Source organism: Mauremys mutica, chromosome 7, assembly GCF_020497125.1.
Source record: "Mauremys mutica isolate MM-2020 ecotype Southern chromosome 7, ASM2049712v1, whole genome shotgun sequence".
Taxonomy (NCBI): domain Eukaryota; kingdom Metazoa; phylum Chordata; order Testudines; family Geoemydidae; genus Mauremys; species Mauremys mutica.
The window spans coordinates 32,086,340-32,098,922 of record NC_059078.1 but is presented as its reverse complement, the minus strand read 5'-3'; the positions used below and the strand labels follow the sequence as shown (position 1 = coordinate 32,098,922).

Sequence of the window (12,583 nt, the reverse complement as noted above, 5' to 3'; positions counted from 1 at the left end):
TTCCCTGTGGGTGCTCCAGCCCCAGAGCACCCATGGAGTCAGCATCTATGCTCAGTATCACCAACAACCTAACCATTGTAAAGTTTTTTGTAGGCATCACAACAAAAGAGAGATTTGAAGGAGGAAGATGAAGTAGTTTGTGAATGTTTACAGGGGCAGCATCGGAGGATGCACTAAGGTGTTTGCAAGGCCAGCTCCAGCGTTTTTGCCGCCCCCAGCGGTGAAAAAAAATAAAATAAAAAAAGCCGTGATCGGCGGCACTTTGGCGGAAGCTCTACCGCCGCCACTTCATTCTTTGGCGGCAATTCGGCCACAGGTCCTTCCCTCCGAGAGGGACTGAGGGACTTGCTGCCGAATTGCCGCCGAAGAGCTGGACGAGCCGCCCATTTGCATGGGCTGCCCCAAGCACCTGCTTCCTGCACTGGTGCCTGAATAGCCCTGGGTGTTTGCTAATTTAACAAGTGGGTAATGGAAGCGCAGGCACCGCGGAGGCAGGAGTCAACCTCTTGATAGTGAATGAGAGATGATAGGTCAGGTGGCATAGGGCAGTAGTCCCCAAACTTTTTTGCCCCTCCCCACCACTTGGTTTGCGCCCTGCTGGAGATGGGACAAAAGCCAGGAGTCAGGCCATGGCTGGGGCCAGGACCTGGTGGCTGGAGAGGAGCTCAGGGCAGAGAGGGGCTGGGTGGCACTCCCTCTCTGCTCCTGGTGGAGGCTGCATCCAGGACCCATCGTACCCTACCTGAACATTCCTCCGTTTCCCCCTAGTGGGGACGTGCCCCACAGTTTGGGGACTACTGGCATAAGACATGCAGGACTTTGAAAGTGAGGACAAGTAGCTTATGTTTGATGCAATAAAGAAAAGGGAGCCAGTGGAGAGAGACAAGGAGGGGTGACATCGTCAAAGTGAAAGGCTAGAAAATGATCTTTGCAAAAGTTTTTTGAATAGATATGAGTGGGGGTAAGATTACCTTTGTCAAGAGACAACGTGGATGCAGACAGACAGATGGGGAACACAAGAAAACAACAGACTATATTGGTCAGCATGATAGATCTTAAAAGAGGCTGAAAGGAATTAATTAAATAAAAATATACAAGTGAAAGGTAAAGGGATTTAACTTTTGAAACTTTGATATCTTGGGGAAACTGAATAACACAGGATATTATTTATTATTTGTATTATGACAGTGCCTAGGTCCAGCTTTTAAAAAGTATTTAGGGATTGCTGCACTCAGTGTTTCAATGCCTAACTGATTTAGGAGACATGGCCTAAATCTAATTTTCAAAAGCGATTTAGGTACTTTGGAGCCTAAATCCATAGGCTTTTGGGTCCTAAGTGCCTAAATCCCTTCTGAAAATTAGATTTCTGGTACTAAATCAGTTAGGCATTACAACACTGAATGTAGCAATACTTAAATACCTCAAAATCAGGGTTCAAAACGCCAGAAGCCAAAGCCCTATTGCAGGGGTGGGGAACCTATGGCCCGTGGGCTGGATCCGGCCTGTTGCTTACTTTCATCCGGCCTGTGCATGGGCGGCGGGTACCATAGGTTGGAGGAGGCTGTGCCTCCCCAAACAGCCAGGTGTAGTCCTGCCCATGCTTCACCCTGCCCAGGCCTCCTCCTCTCCTATTTACTGCCATGCAGCGTGCAGTTCCTCCAGTCCCCCTGTGCTCCAGCTGGGGCTGGGCGGGCTGCGGCGGTACCGCTCATCTGCCCTCCTAGCGCTCCGGGACTGGGGATGCTGTGGTCGCGCACTGCGTGTCTTCCCAGTGTTCTGGGGCTGGGAAGGCTGTGGCTGTGCGCTGTCCGCCTTCCAGGTGCTCCGGGGCTGGGGCCACGTGCCACCCGCCCTCCCGGCACTCCTCTGGGGCTGGGGAGCTAGCCTGGGGCGGGGCCGGTGGCCATGCTGGGGGGTCTCAGGGCTTCAAGGCAGAAGGGGTGGGGCTGGGGGCTTTGAATCAGACTCTTGCTTTTTACTTGTGTGTGGCCCGCGATTGATTTTTTTCTGAGTCAATGGCCTAGTATAGAAAAAAGGTTCCCCTCCTCTGTCCTATCGTGTGAGGAATAGATTAATAGATTTTAAGACCAGAGAACCTCACACAGTAAGTGATTTCTGCATTAAGCTAATAATCTCTGTTTGCGCTTGAACAGATTGTTTAGAAAGACATCTAGCCTTGATTGAAAGACTCCAAGTGATGGAAAATCCACCACAGCTCAAGGCCAACTATTCTAGTAGTAGTTAATCACCTTCCCTTTTAAAAAATTGCACTATATTTCTAGTTTGAATTTGTCAAGCTTCACAATAATACCTAGCTCCTAGATAGCATCTCTAGATCTGAAAGTGCTTGTCAAGGGAGGTCGGTATCATTACACCCATTTTACAGAGGGGGAAACTGATGCACAGACAGGTGAAATGTCTTGTCCAAGGTCACCCAGCACAGCTAGGAACAGAACACATCTAATTTCTCAGTTATACTAGACAAATAAAAAACAGTTCCCCACAAAAAATGTTGGGGGTGCTGGTGGTCATCTCAGGGTTAGAACAGAGACTGGGAGACAGAGTTTTATTCCTGACTCAAGGAGGAGAGCCTGGGTTAGTGGTGGAGCAGAGAGTGGGAGGCAGGACTCCTGGGTCCCATTCCCAGGCTGTCACTCACTTGCTGTGGGACCCTGTGGACTATCAGGTGACCTCTTTGTGCCTGGACAGCTCCACCAGCAAAACACAGGCAGCAACTGGCAGGAGCCCTGAGGCCCTTCTGCCCCATACCAGAGTGTGCGGCTCCGGGATCAGCTCTGCCCCAGGCCTTCCCCTCCCCCATCATAGCTCCCCTGCTCAGCCCCTCCCAGCCTCCTTCCCCGCTCCCCCCACCGCAGCGCCGCGCTCTCTGCTGCCCCCTGGCGGCCCGTCTGCTCCGCGCAGCCCGGAGGAGCCGGATCCCGGTCCCGGAGCGGCCCGGCCGGACGATGTGGTTCTTCTCCCGGGACCCGGTCCGGGATTTCCCCTATGAGTTCGGCGCGGAGGCGGGCGCGGAGCGGGGGGAGCCCGCGGGGCCCTGGCAGCTGCACCGGGGCAAGAGGAAGGTGAATCCCCCCCTTGGGCCCGGCCCGGCCTCCGCCCGCCTGACGTGGCGGGGCCTCCCCGGTCTGGAGCCGCCGCCACCGGGACCGCCAGCCCGGGACACGGGGAGGTTTCCAGGTTTCCTCCTCCCCAGCCTGGGGTACGGGGGGAGGTTTCCAGGCTCCCCAGCCAGGGGTATGGGGGGGAGGTAGGTTTCCAGGCCTCCCCCTCTCCAGCCCGGGGTACGAGGGGGGGCTGTTGTTTCCAAGGTCCCCAACCCGGGATACGGCGGCGGGGGGGAGAGGTTTCCAGGCTCCCCTCCCAGAGGTACGGGGGGGAGGTAGGTTTCCAGGCCTCTCCCTCCCCATCCCGGGGTACGGGTGGAGGTTTCCAACCCCCACCCCCAGTCCGGGGTTCAAGAGTGGGTTTCTAGGCCCTCATCCCTTGGCCGGGGTGTAGAGGGTTAGGGTATCCAGGCTTCTCTTCCCCAGCCTGAGCTAGAGGTGGGGGATATGGGGGGGGGGGTTCAAGCCCTGCTCTTGGTGTAAAGGGGGAGTTTGAGAGAGCTCTTGGACGGAGGCAGGGTTTCCAGGACCCCCCAGAACAGGTGTTTAATGATCCCCAGAGTTTTGCTTCTCCCCTGGTTTATGGGAGGGTGTGGTCCAAGCCTCCACTCAGATACTGTTCTCAAGGATAGAAGGGGTTCCAGGGGGACCCCACTAGGATAGAGGGATGTTTCAGGGGGCCCTCTAGGCTATTGCTTCCGCCAGTAACAAGGATTTTCAGGGTCCCTCCAAGCTCTCCCCACTCCTGAGCATCCCCAAAAATAAAGGTCCAGGGACCCCCAATTGAGGGCTTCTCTAGTTCCTCCTTAGTCTCAAGGGTCTCCCCCATACACACACACATCACTTTCCAAAGCAGCTGGGGGACAGCCAAGGCCCGGATCTAGTACTAACTGTAGTCCCCTAGGGTCAGGGGACAAGTAGCAGCATGAAAATGGGAGGGTTTAGCCTGCTTCCAGAGTGGCTGCTGTGTTCCACCCCAAAGGCAGACAGTTACCCTCATTGTAGGGTCCATATAATAATAATAGTAATAATTATTTAATATCTAGCTCTGGTATGGAGCTTTTCATCAGTAGATCACAAAACCCCCTTTCAAAGCAAGTTGGTATCATTATCCCCATTTTATATGTGCGGAAACTGAGGCACAGAGTGGGGATGGGACTTGCCAAATGTCACTTAGCAGGCCAGTAGTTGAGCCTGGAATAGAACCCAAGTCTTGTGAGTGCAATGCTCTGTCCACTAGACTACATTGCCTCCCCCAAACAAACCATCCCTGACTCCCCGCTGTCCCACATGGGAGGAAAGATGAGCCAGCAATTTGAATGCCAGCATGGGACCCAGGAGACCTGGGTTCAATTCCACAGACCTTGGGCAAGTAAGAACATAAGAACGGCCATACTGGGTCAGATCAAAGGTCTGTCTAGCCCAGTAGCCTGTCTTCTGACAGGGGCCAATGCCAGGTGCTTCAGAGGAATGAACAGAACAGGGCAATCATCAAGTGATCCATCCATCTCCTGTCACCTTTTCCCAGCTTCTGGCAAAGTCACGTCCTTTTTCTGTGCCTCAGTTTCACCATCTGTACAATGGGGATATTAGCACTGCTCAGATACTATAGGACGATAGACATCCTTAAATAAATAGCACATTACACTTTTTTGTTTTTCTTCAGACCACAGGGGATCTGGTATCTGTTTTCGTCTATGAAGTTAAACCTAATTCGGATGAACAGACACAGGTCGCCAAGGCAGCTTTCAAACGCTTCAAAACTCTCCGACACCCCAATATTCTGTCCTACATCGATGGATTGGAGGTACTGGTTATGATTTTTATTTGTGGCGATACCTAGCGTCTGTTATATTTATGATTTCGTATTGTGGCCATGTCCACAGGCTTTGATGATTATGATTTTGGTTTGCGGTAGTGTTTGAGGCCCTGAACAGGGCTGGATTTGAATCACATCTGGCGTGGAGTAAAGGGTGATCTCTGCCCCAGACTGTTTCTCCTATGCTGAAAAACACCAATGCTTAGGGTGCTGGCTTGATACTGTATGGAATTATGTTCTTTATCGGCTGCCTTTATGAAACTGCAGCCAATCCTGAATCTGGATAAAGCGGTGTGACCCGACATGTCCAGCTTGCAATGGGACAGCACAGTGTATAACACTTTTGTCTTCCTATACTGGATGCATTTATTTATTATCAATATATTTGTATTATGGTAGGGCCCAGCAACCCTGAACAAGATTGGCGGTCCTCTTTAGGGCACCGCATGGATCCTGACAGAGATCTGGGCCTTTTGCCATGCCAGGGGCTGCATGCTGGACCCCCTAATGGGGATGGGTCAGTCAGTGTTGGCTGTGGCAGTGGTGTCTGTGCAGTGGCTGGCACGAAGGGTCCCTTGATCTTATTTGTGGGGGGATCTGTGTGGAGCCTGGCACAATGGGGGTCCCTGATCTTGCTGGGATGTTTGTGTCTGTGCAGTCCCCTATCTTGGTTGGGAGATTCTGCGCAGTGACTGGCAGTAAGGGGTCCTTGCTCTCAATTAGTGGGGGAAAGGAGAGCATTGTGCAGTGCCTGGCACAACAGCGGCCCCAGTCTCAGTTGGAGGGGGGTTATGCAGTGCCTGGCACAACAGGGGCTCCAGTCTCAATTGGGGATGGTCTGTGAAGTGCCTCTCTGATCTCAGTTGTGGGGGTCTTTGTGGCGTCCTACCCGACTGGATCCCTGATCTCAGTTGTGGGGGTGGTCTGTGCAACGCCAGGTCCAACAGGACCTTTTGATCTTGGTTGGGGCTTCACAATGCTACTATAATACTACTAATAATGTGCCCAGCACAAAGGGGCTCAGGTCTCAGTTGGAGCCTCTAGGTGCTTCTGTAACAAAAAGAAACATGGTGTTTTTTTTGCGGGGGGGATAGACAGAGAAATGTTTGCACGTGGTGACAGAGCCTGTGACATCTCTGAGTACTTACCTGAAGTCGAAAGCAGACTCTGGCGGGCTAAACGAACAGGAGATATCGTGGGGCCTCCATCAGATTGTGGTAAGATACAGTGATTTCAAGCATGCCTGTGAGGAAAATCCTAAATCACCAAATCCTTTGCCCGTAGCCCCCAGTCTTGGTTGCCCCTCAGCTTGGCAGAATTAGATTTTTATTATTTTTAATTTTGACAGATAATATTGGTCTTTATTTTTAACATGTTTTCCAATTTTTATTGGTTTTAAAATTTCACAGTTGCAGGAAATTACGGGAGTGGGGTTAGACAATAGGGGTCTCAGGCTAATTATTTAATGGCAGTAGATGTTGAGATTCAAAAAGTTAAGACTTTATAGCCGTTAAAACAAACTGTCAACTTCACATGTCAGAAAATAAAAAGTAAATATCCTTTAATCAAACTCTACTATGTGCTTAAACAGCATTTTTCTTACTTTGCCTATCTGTACATTTCTGTTATTGAAGGAGATATTTTTTCGTTGATTTGTGTGTACAGTGAAATCGAGATTTACCAATAAAAATCTAATCTTTCCAAGCCTAGTTTTAATGGAGCAATGTGCTGACATAGTAATAACGATAATTTATTTTGCTGTGCCCTGGTGAGTTTTCGAGTTGTGCCCAGACAGAACACACCTCTTCTGCTTCTTCTTTAACCAGGTATAGCTGTTGAGGGCTGCAGTCCTGCCAATGATCCCTTGATCTGTCCAGGGGTAGAACTGTCCAGGTTAGACCCAACTGAGGTTAGAAAGAGACTTCTGCCATTGCCCACTATGTTATCTTATTGTCTGATCCAGGATATTGGGGTAAACCAACTATGAGTCAAGTGAATAGCATTATCCCTATTTTATAGATGTGGAAACTGAGGTGTGGAAAAGGAAGGTGACTTGTCCAAGGGGACACAGGAAATCAGTTGCAGAGCTGGCAATAGAACTCAGGAGTCCTGACTCCCAGCCCCGCCCCGCTCTTCTCTCACAGCTAGACCCCACTCATGACCTACAGCTAAGAATGGAACCCAGGAGCCTTGGCTCCCAGACTCTAACCCACCAGACCCCATTCCTGTCCTAGAACTGGGAATGGAACTCAGGAGTTCTGACTCCCAATCCCACCCCTCAACTAGACCATTCTGTCTCTAAGGTTCTTCTCACGAGGGTCCCAGCTGATTGCTCCTCTCACTTGTCCTTCCCTTGCCTTTCCAGAAAGCTCTCAGCTTCCTGGTGAATGACTGCAACCTCATCCACAATAATGTGTGCATGGCTGCTGTTTTTGTGGACCGTGCTGGTGAGTGGAAGCTGGGTGGCCTGGATTACATGTACTCGACCCAGGGTGACAACACCCCGCCTCGGAAAGGGATCCCTGAGCTGGAGAGATACGACCCACCAGAGAAAACAGACAACAGCAAAACCCCTGGGGAGAAATGGTGAGTGGGAGATGGGGAGGGGCCCGTTACTCTCCTCCCACCCTTTTATCTAGTTAGACTGTAAGCTCTTTGAGGGCAGAGACTCTCTCTCACTGTGTGACTGTGCAGTGCCCAGTACGATGGGCCCCCTAATCTCAGCTGAATGAGGTCTGCAGTGCACGCGGCACGACAGAGGCCTCCCAATCTCTGTCAGGGCCTCTCTAGACACTACCGTAATACAAATAGATTTGTAGATGTTAAGACCAGGAGGGACCATTATGTCTGACCTCTTGTTTAACACAGGCCAGAGAATTTCTCCCTGTCATTCCTTCATTGAGCCCAATAACTAACAAAGCCCAGGGTCTAGAAGGGAGAGGCTGTGAACTCGGCTTGGTGTGCCGTACATGCATTGCTGGGGTTTTATTGTTATTTCAGGGACCAGTTCCGTATTACCCTCCTCATTGTTAACTCACTCTGTGATCTTTCTCCAGTCACCCTCCATGACCTAGTCTTTCTTTCTCTACAATGTCCTGCTGTGTGCATGTGCAAGAGCCTTTTCCTCTGCAGACCCTTACCCTCAGGAATCCTCCTCCCTGCATCTCTCAATCTGCTCTTCTCTCAGTTCACCCGGCACCTGCTTCTTTTCCGTGTGTGCAAGACGCTTGTCTGCAAACAGAATTGCTGTCTCCCCCTCTACGGCCCGTTCTGCTTATCTAATCCTTGCCACCTCTTGACAGTGAGTGCACGTGCATGCAAGAGCCTCCGTCTCATTTCAAGGTCCCCTATTTTTATTTTTCTGCATAGCCCTTCTGCCTAACCCTAAAGTGTCTTAGGGTGCAGTTTGTATGGATCATGCTATGCAAAATACAGCTGGGTTGCATTTTCCTTCCCCATGGGGAAACCACTGGGAAAGTTACATCGGTTCTTCTGCTGTGCCAGGTCCGCGGACATGTGGCGTCTTGGCTGTCTGATCTGGGAGGTTTTCAATGGCACCCTGCCCCGCCCATCCTCCTTGCGATCCCTCGGCAAGGTAATGTGGTCAGTCCCCTTCCTACCTGCTCTGTGACAGGGCCTGGCAAAGTAATTAATCAGCAGATCCGCCTGGCTCCAATCCCTCTACTTGTAATATTACACCGGTGGGTGGATTGTTGGCAACAGGAATCAAACCCAGAATCAGGAGCCTCTGTGACGTGTGCTGAAAGAACCAAGCTGTAGCAGACTCATCAACCTCTGTCTGTGGCCCAGCCATGGCTAGAGGGGGACAGCACCACGTGGAGTGGATCAGGGTTACACACACAAGGGACCCAGCAGGGAAAGTTGATTGCTGGTGGGTTTCGCAATATGCTGTGCAGGGAGAATGTCTCTTTCAGGCTCCATTGACTTCAGTAATAATAGACCCTAGCTCTTATGTAGCATTTTTCATCAGTAGATCATAGAGGCTTTACAAAGGAGGTTAGACCCATTATTCCCATTTTACAGATGGGGAAACTGAAGCACAGAGGGGGCAAGATGTTACCCAGCAGGCCAATGGTAGAGCCAGGAATAGAACCAAAGTCTCCTTTGTCCCAGTTTGCTAGGCCACATGCCCCAGAGCTAACTGTCAGCTTCACCCTGTTAATGTGAGGGTGAGTCGATGCAGTTTTCTATAGGGGTGCATTGGTGGGGAACTGGTAGTATATTGCCCTGCGTCTGTCCATCCTGTGGTTAAATAGTGGCCCTTCTGTTTTGTTTATTGGCCAGACTTATAGGAGCATGACAAGGATGTGCAGGTACTATTCCTTACGCAGTCCCTTATGGAGCTGTGCAATTTAAAACGGGTTGTTAAAGAGTTCTGTGGTTGTGCTGTAGAATAGCAATGGAGTGCAATAGATAGGGCACAAACTGGGAGCTGGGAACTCTAGAGGGATTGGCGTCTAGGGGTTAGAGCAGGAGGGGCTGGAAGTCAGGGCTCCTGAGTTCTACTCCCAGTTCTGGGAGGGCAGGGGTGGGAAGTCTAGTGATTAGTGTGAGGGAGGGGAAGCAGCCAGGACTCCTGGATTCTATTCCCAGCTTTGGGAGGGGTGGGGACAGGAGTCAGGATTCCTGGGTTCTCTTCCCAGTTCTGCCATGGAATTGCTGTGTCACCTTGGGCAGCTCAGCCTGTTTTCCTGTGCCCCAGTTTCCTCATTCCTAAAACAAGGATAATGAGATCCATTGGCCATTGTCAGCTGCTTTGCCATCCAAGCTGAAAAGATCCCAAACTAATTAGTATACATAGCAAATGCTTAACACACATGGGGGACACCTCTTCCTGACTGTAGAATCTGTTTATCCTCTCTCCAGATCCCCAAATCGCTGGTCCCCCACTACTGTGAACTGGTGGGGGCCAACCCCAAAATCCGCCCCAACCCTGCCAAGTTCCTCCAGAACTGCCGGGGCCCCAATGGCTTCATGAAGAACAGCTTTGTAGAGACCAACCTTTTCCTGGAAGAGATCCAGGTGAGAGCGATGTCTGTAGCCTTGTCACCTCCGGTCAGGAGGGGTGGAAAGTATTAGAACTCCTCTGTGTAGGCCAGAGGTGCCCAAGACAGTGTCCAATCAATTGCTGGGGCTTGAGGACCCCCTGCATTGGTTTATGGTCCCACTGAACTTGCCTTGGGCAGTACTGACCTTTGTCTTGGGTCTGTTATACGCTCCTTTGATGGGGAAAAGTGGCTTCCGGAGCACAATTAATTTTAGGGGGAGGTTGAGAGGGAACTGGCTGTGGTGGGGAATGGGATATGAGGCCCTTCCCCTCCAGAGGGCACCAGCCCTGAGGGGGAGACTAGCTGGATCAGGGAGGTGGGGAATGGGATGTGAGGCCTTTCCTCTCTAGGGAGTACTGGCATCAATCCTGCTGCAGGGTATGGGGACTGATTGGCTTAGGGGGCAGGGAAAGGGGTAAGGTGTCTTTTCATTCCACAAGGCATTAGTTCTGATGTGGCCCCAAGTTGTGGGAGGAACTGGTGCAGAGGTGAAAGTAAGCTGGTACGGTCCGGTATGGCATACCGGCAAGAGCCGCAGGCAGCCCAGAGCCCTTTCAATCCCAGCCACAGCTCTGGCGGTCGGGCTGGGGCCGGGATTTAAAGGGCTCAGAGCTCCCCGCGGCTGCAGGCAGCCCAGAGCCCTTTCAATCCTGGCCGTGGCTGGGATTTAAAGGGCTCAGAGGTCCCCCCTGCTGCTGGCAGCCCAGAGCCCTTTCAATCCTGGCCGCGGCTGAGATTTAAAGGGCTCAGAGGTCCCCGCCGCTGCGGCCAGCCCAGAGCCCTTTGAATCCCGTCCGCAGCTGGGATTTAAAGGGCTCAGAGCTCCCCCCCGCCGCGGGCAGCCCAGAGCCCTTTGAATCCCGGCCACGGCTCTGGCAGCCGGGCTGGGGCCAGGATTTAAAGGGCTCTGGGCTTCCCTCAGCGGCAGGAGCTCTGGGCCCTTTAAATCCCTGCCCCAGCCCCGCAAAGCTCGGGGTTCCCCCTGGCAGCCAGAGCCCTGGGCCTTTAATTTGCCCCTGAGCACCGGGGGGCTCCCAGCCACCTCTGCAGCTGGGAGCCCCTGGTTGATTTAAAGGCTCTGGGTCTCCCAGCCACAGCTGGTTCCCCAGGGCCTTTAAATCTTGAGAGGCCACGCCTCTTTGGGAGGAGGCCACGCCCCCCTCAGGACTCCGGCAGTACCGGTAAGTCCTATAAGTTACTTTCACCCCTGGACTGATGGGTTCAGGGTTATATAGGATAAAGACCACTTCAACTTTAAGTCACTGGTTCAACTCCAGCCCATGTTAGCAGAGCTGGAAATTCATGCCCCTGTGTGGTAGAACAAGAATTTACTATTTCCATCCATTTCCTAGTGGGAGAGGAGACTGCGCCATCCAAGCCACCATTGTCATTGGTTCTCTTGTTGGCAGCTTCAAAGGGCAGAATGGAGCCACAAGGAGCAGGCTAGTCTGCCCAGTGACCCCATTTCCCTTTCCCCCTGTCCTGGCAGATTAAGGAACCAGCAGAACGGCAGAAGTTCTTCCAGGAGCTGAGCAACAACCTAGACACCTTCCCCGAAGATTTCTGCCGGCACAAGATCCTCCCACAGCTGCTGACGGCCTTTGAGTTTGGTAGCGCTGGTGCTGTCATCCTGACCCCACTCTTCAAGGTGAGCTGCTGTTCTAATGGTGGCATTCCTCTGTTTACATCTTGTGACGGGATGGGGCTACAGGCCTGTTTCCAGTCTCTGGGCATTCTGAGGATTGTAGTTCCCAGAGCGAGCAAGGACTGCTAGCAAGTGGACTTTGCTTGTGGGGAGGGGAGAGCAGTTGCTTCTGGAGATCTCCTGCGACTGAGCAGGACCTATGGAAGTGACAGGGAGGAGACAGGCAAACACAAAGTAACACTATAGGGACAGTTCAAAGTGGGAGCAGACTGTTGCTCTCTTCGCTAGAGCCCCAGAGGGCTGGATCTCCGCCTGTAACTCAGTGAAGTTGGGGGAGAGAGCCATTTTAGGGCTAAACTGCCCTATTAAGGGGTTGCGCGCTTCGTAGCTTCTGTAGGCTGCACACGTTGCATACACCAGGGGTCCTTGCATCTCTCCATTTCCCGCACAAGCGGCCTGTGAACCACCCTCTCATTCAGGGACTCCCTGCAACGTCCACCTCTCATGGAGGGCTGGATGTGCTACATTCACTCCGCCTATATTAGAGTCCTTGATTCTCCCTCCATGCCAGGGCTCTGTGTGCTCTCTCATTCCCACCCCCCACTTCCCTTACTTTCCCCTATCCCATGCCAGGAAAAGGGAAACTGAGGCCATCACTACACATTCCTCATCGTGTGTGTGTGTGTGTGTATGTATGTAAAAATATGGGGACTCCATTCCCGAGATACATGGACCATGTTGGAGATGTTCCTGGAGTACTGACATCAGCTCTTGGCACCATCTACAGATTAATTTCTTGGTGTGGCCCAGCTAGGATTATCTTATCTCTGGAAGGCTCATGGGCACACCTCACCACTTTCCATCTCCACACTAAAGCTTTGCATGCCCCTCATCTCCTCCGGAATCAAAGCCTCCTCTTTAACTT

General features: G+C 52.0%; 1 protein-coding gene across 1 annotated transcript in view; it reads left to right on the top strand.

Annotated features, from left to right (window-relative positions):
• Window positions 1–2,897: 2,897 nt before the first annotated feature.
• The window catches only part of SCYL1 (SCY1 like pseudokinase 1), a 34,466-nt gene continuing 24,780 nt past the window's right edge, over window positions 2,898–12,583 (top strand). Inside the window, exons 1-7 of the mRNA XM_045023199.1 lie at window positions 2,898–3,083; window positions 4,792–4,932; window positions 6,039–6,161; window positions 7,310–7,530; window positions 8,449–8,539; window positions 9,832–9,987; window positions 11,503–11,661. Coding sequence (XP_044879134.1) covers window positions 2,967–3,083; window positions 4,792–4,932; window positions 6,039–6,161; window positions 7,310–7,530; window positions 8,449–8,539; window positions 9,832–9,987; window positions 11,503–11,661 — 1,008 coding nt within the window. The 5' untranslated portion in view covers window positions 2,898–2,966. The remainder of the gene's footprint in view (window positions 3,084–4,791; window positions 4,933–6,038; window positions 6,162–7,309; window positions 7,531–8,448; window positions 8,540–9,831; window positions 9,988–11,502; window positions 11,662–12,583) is intronic.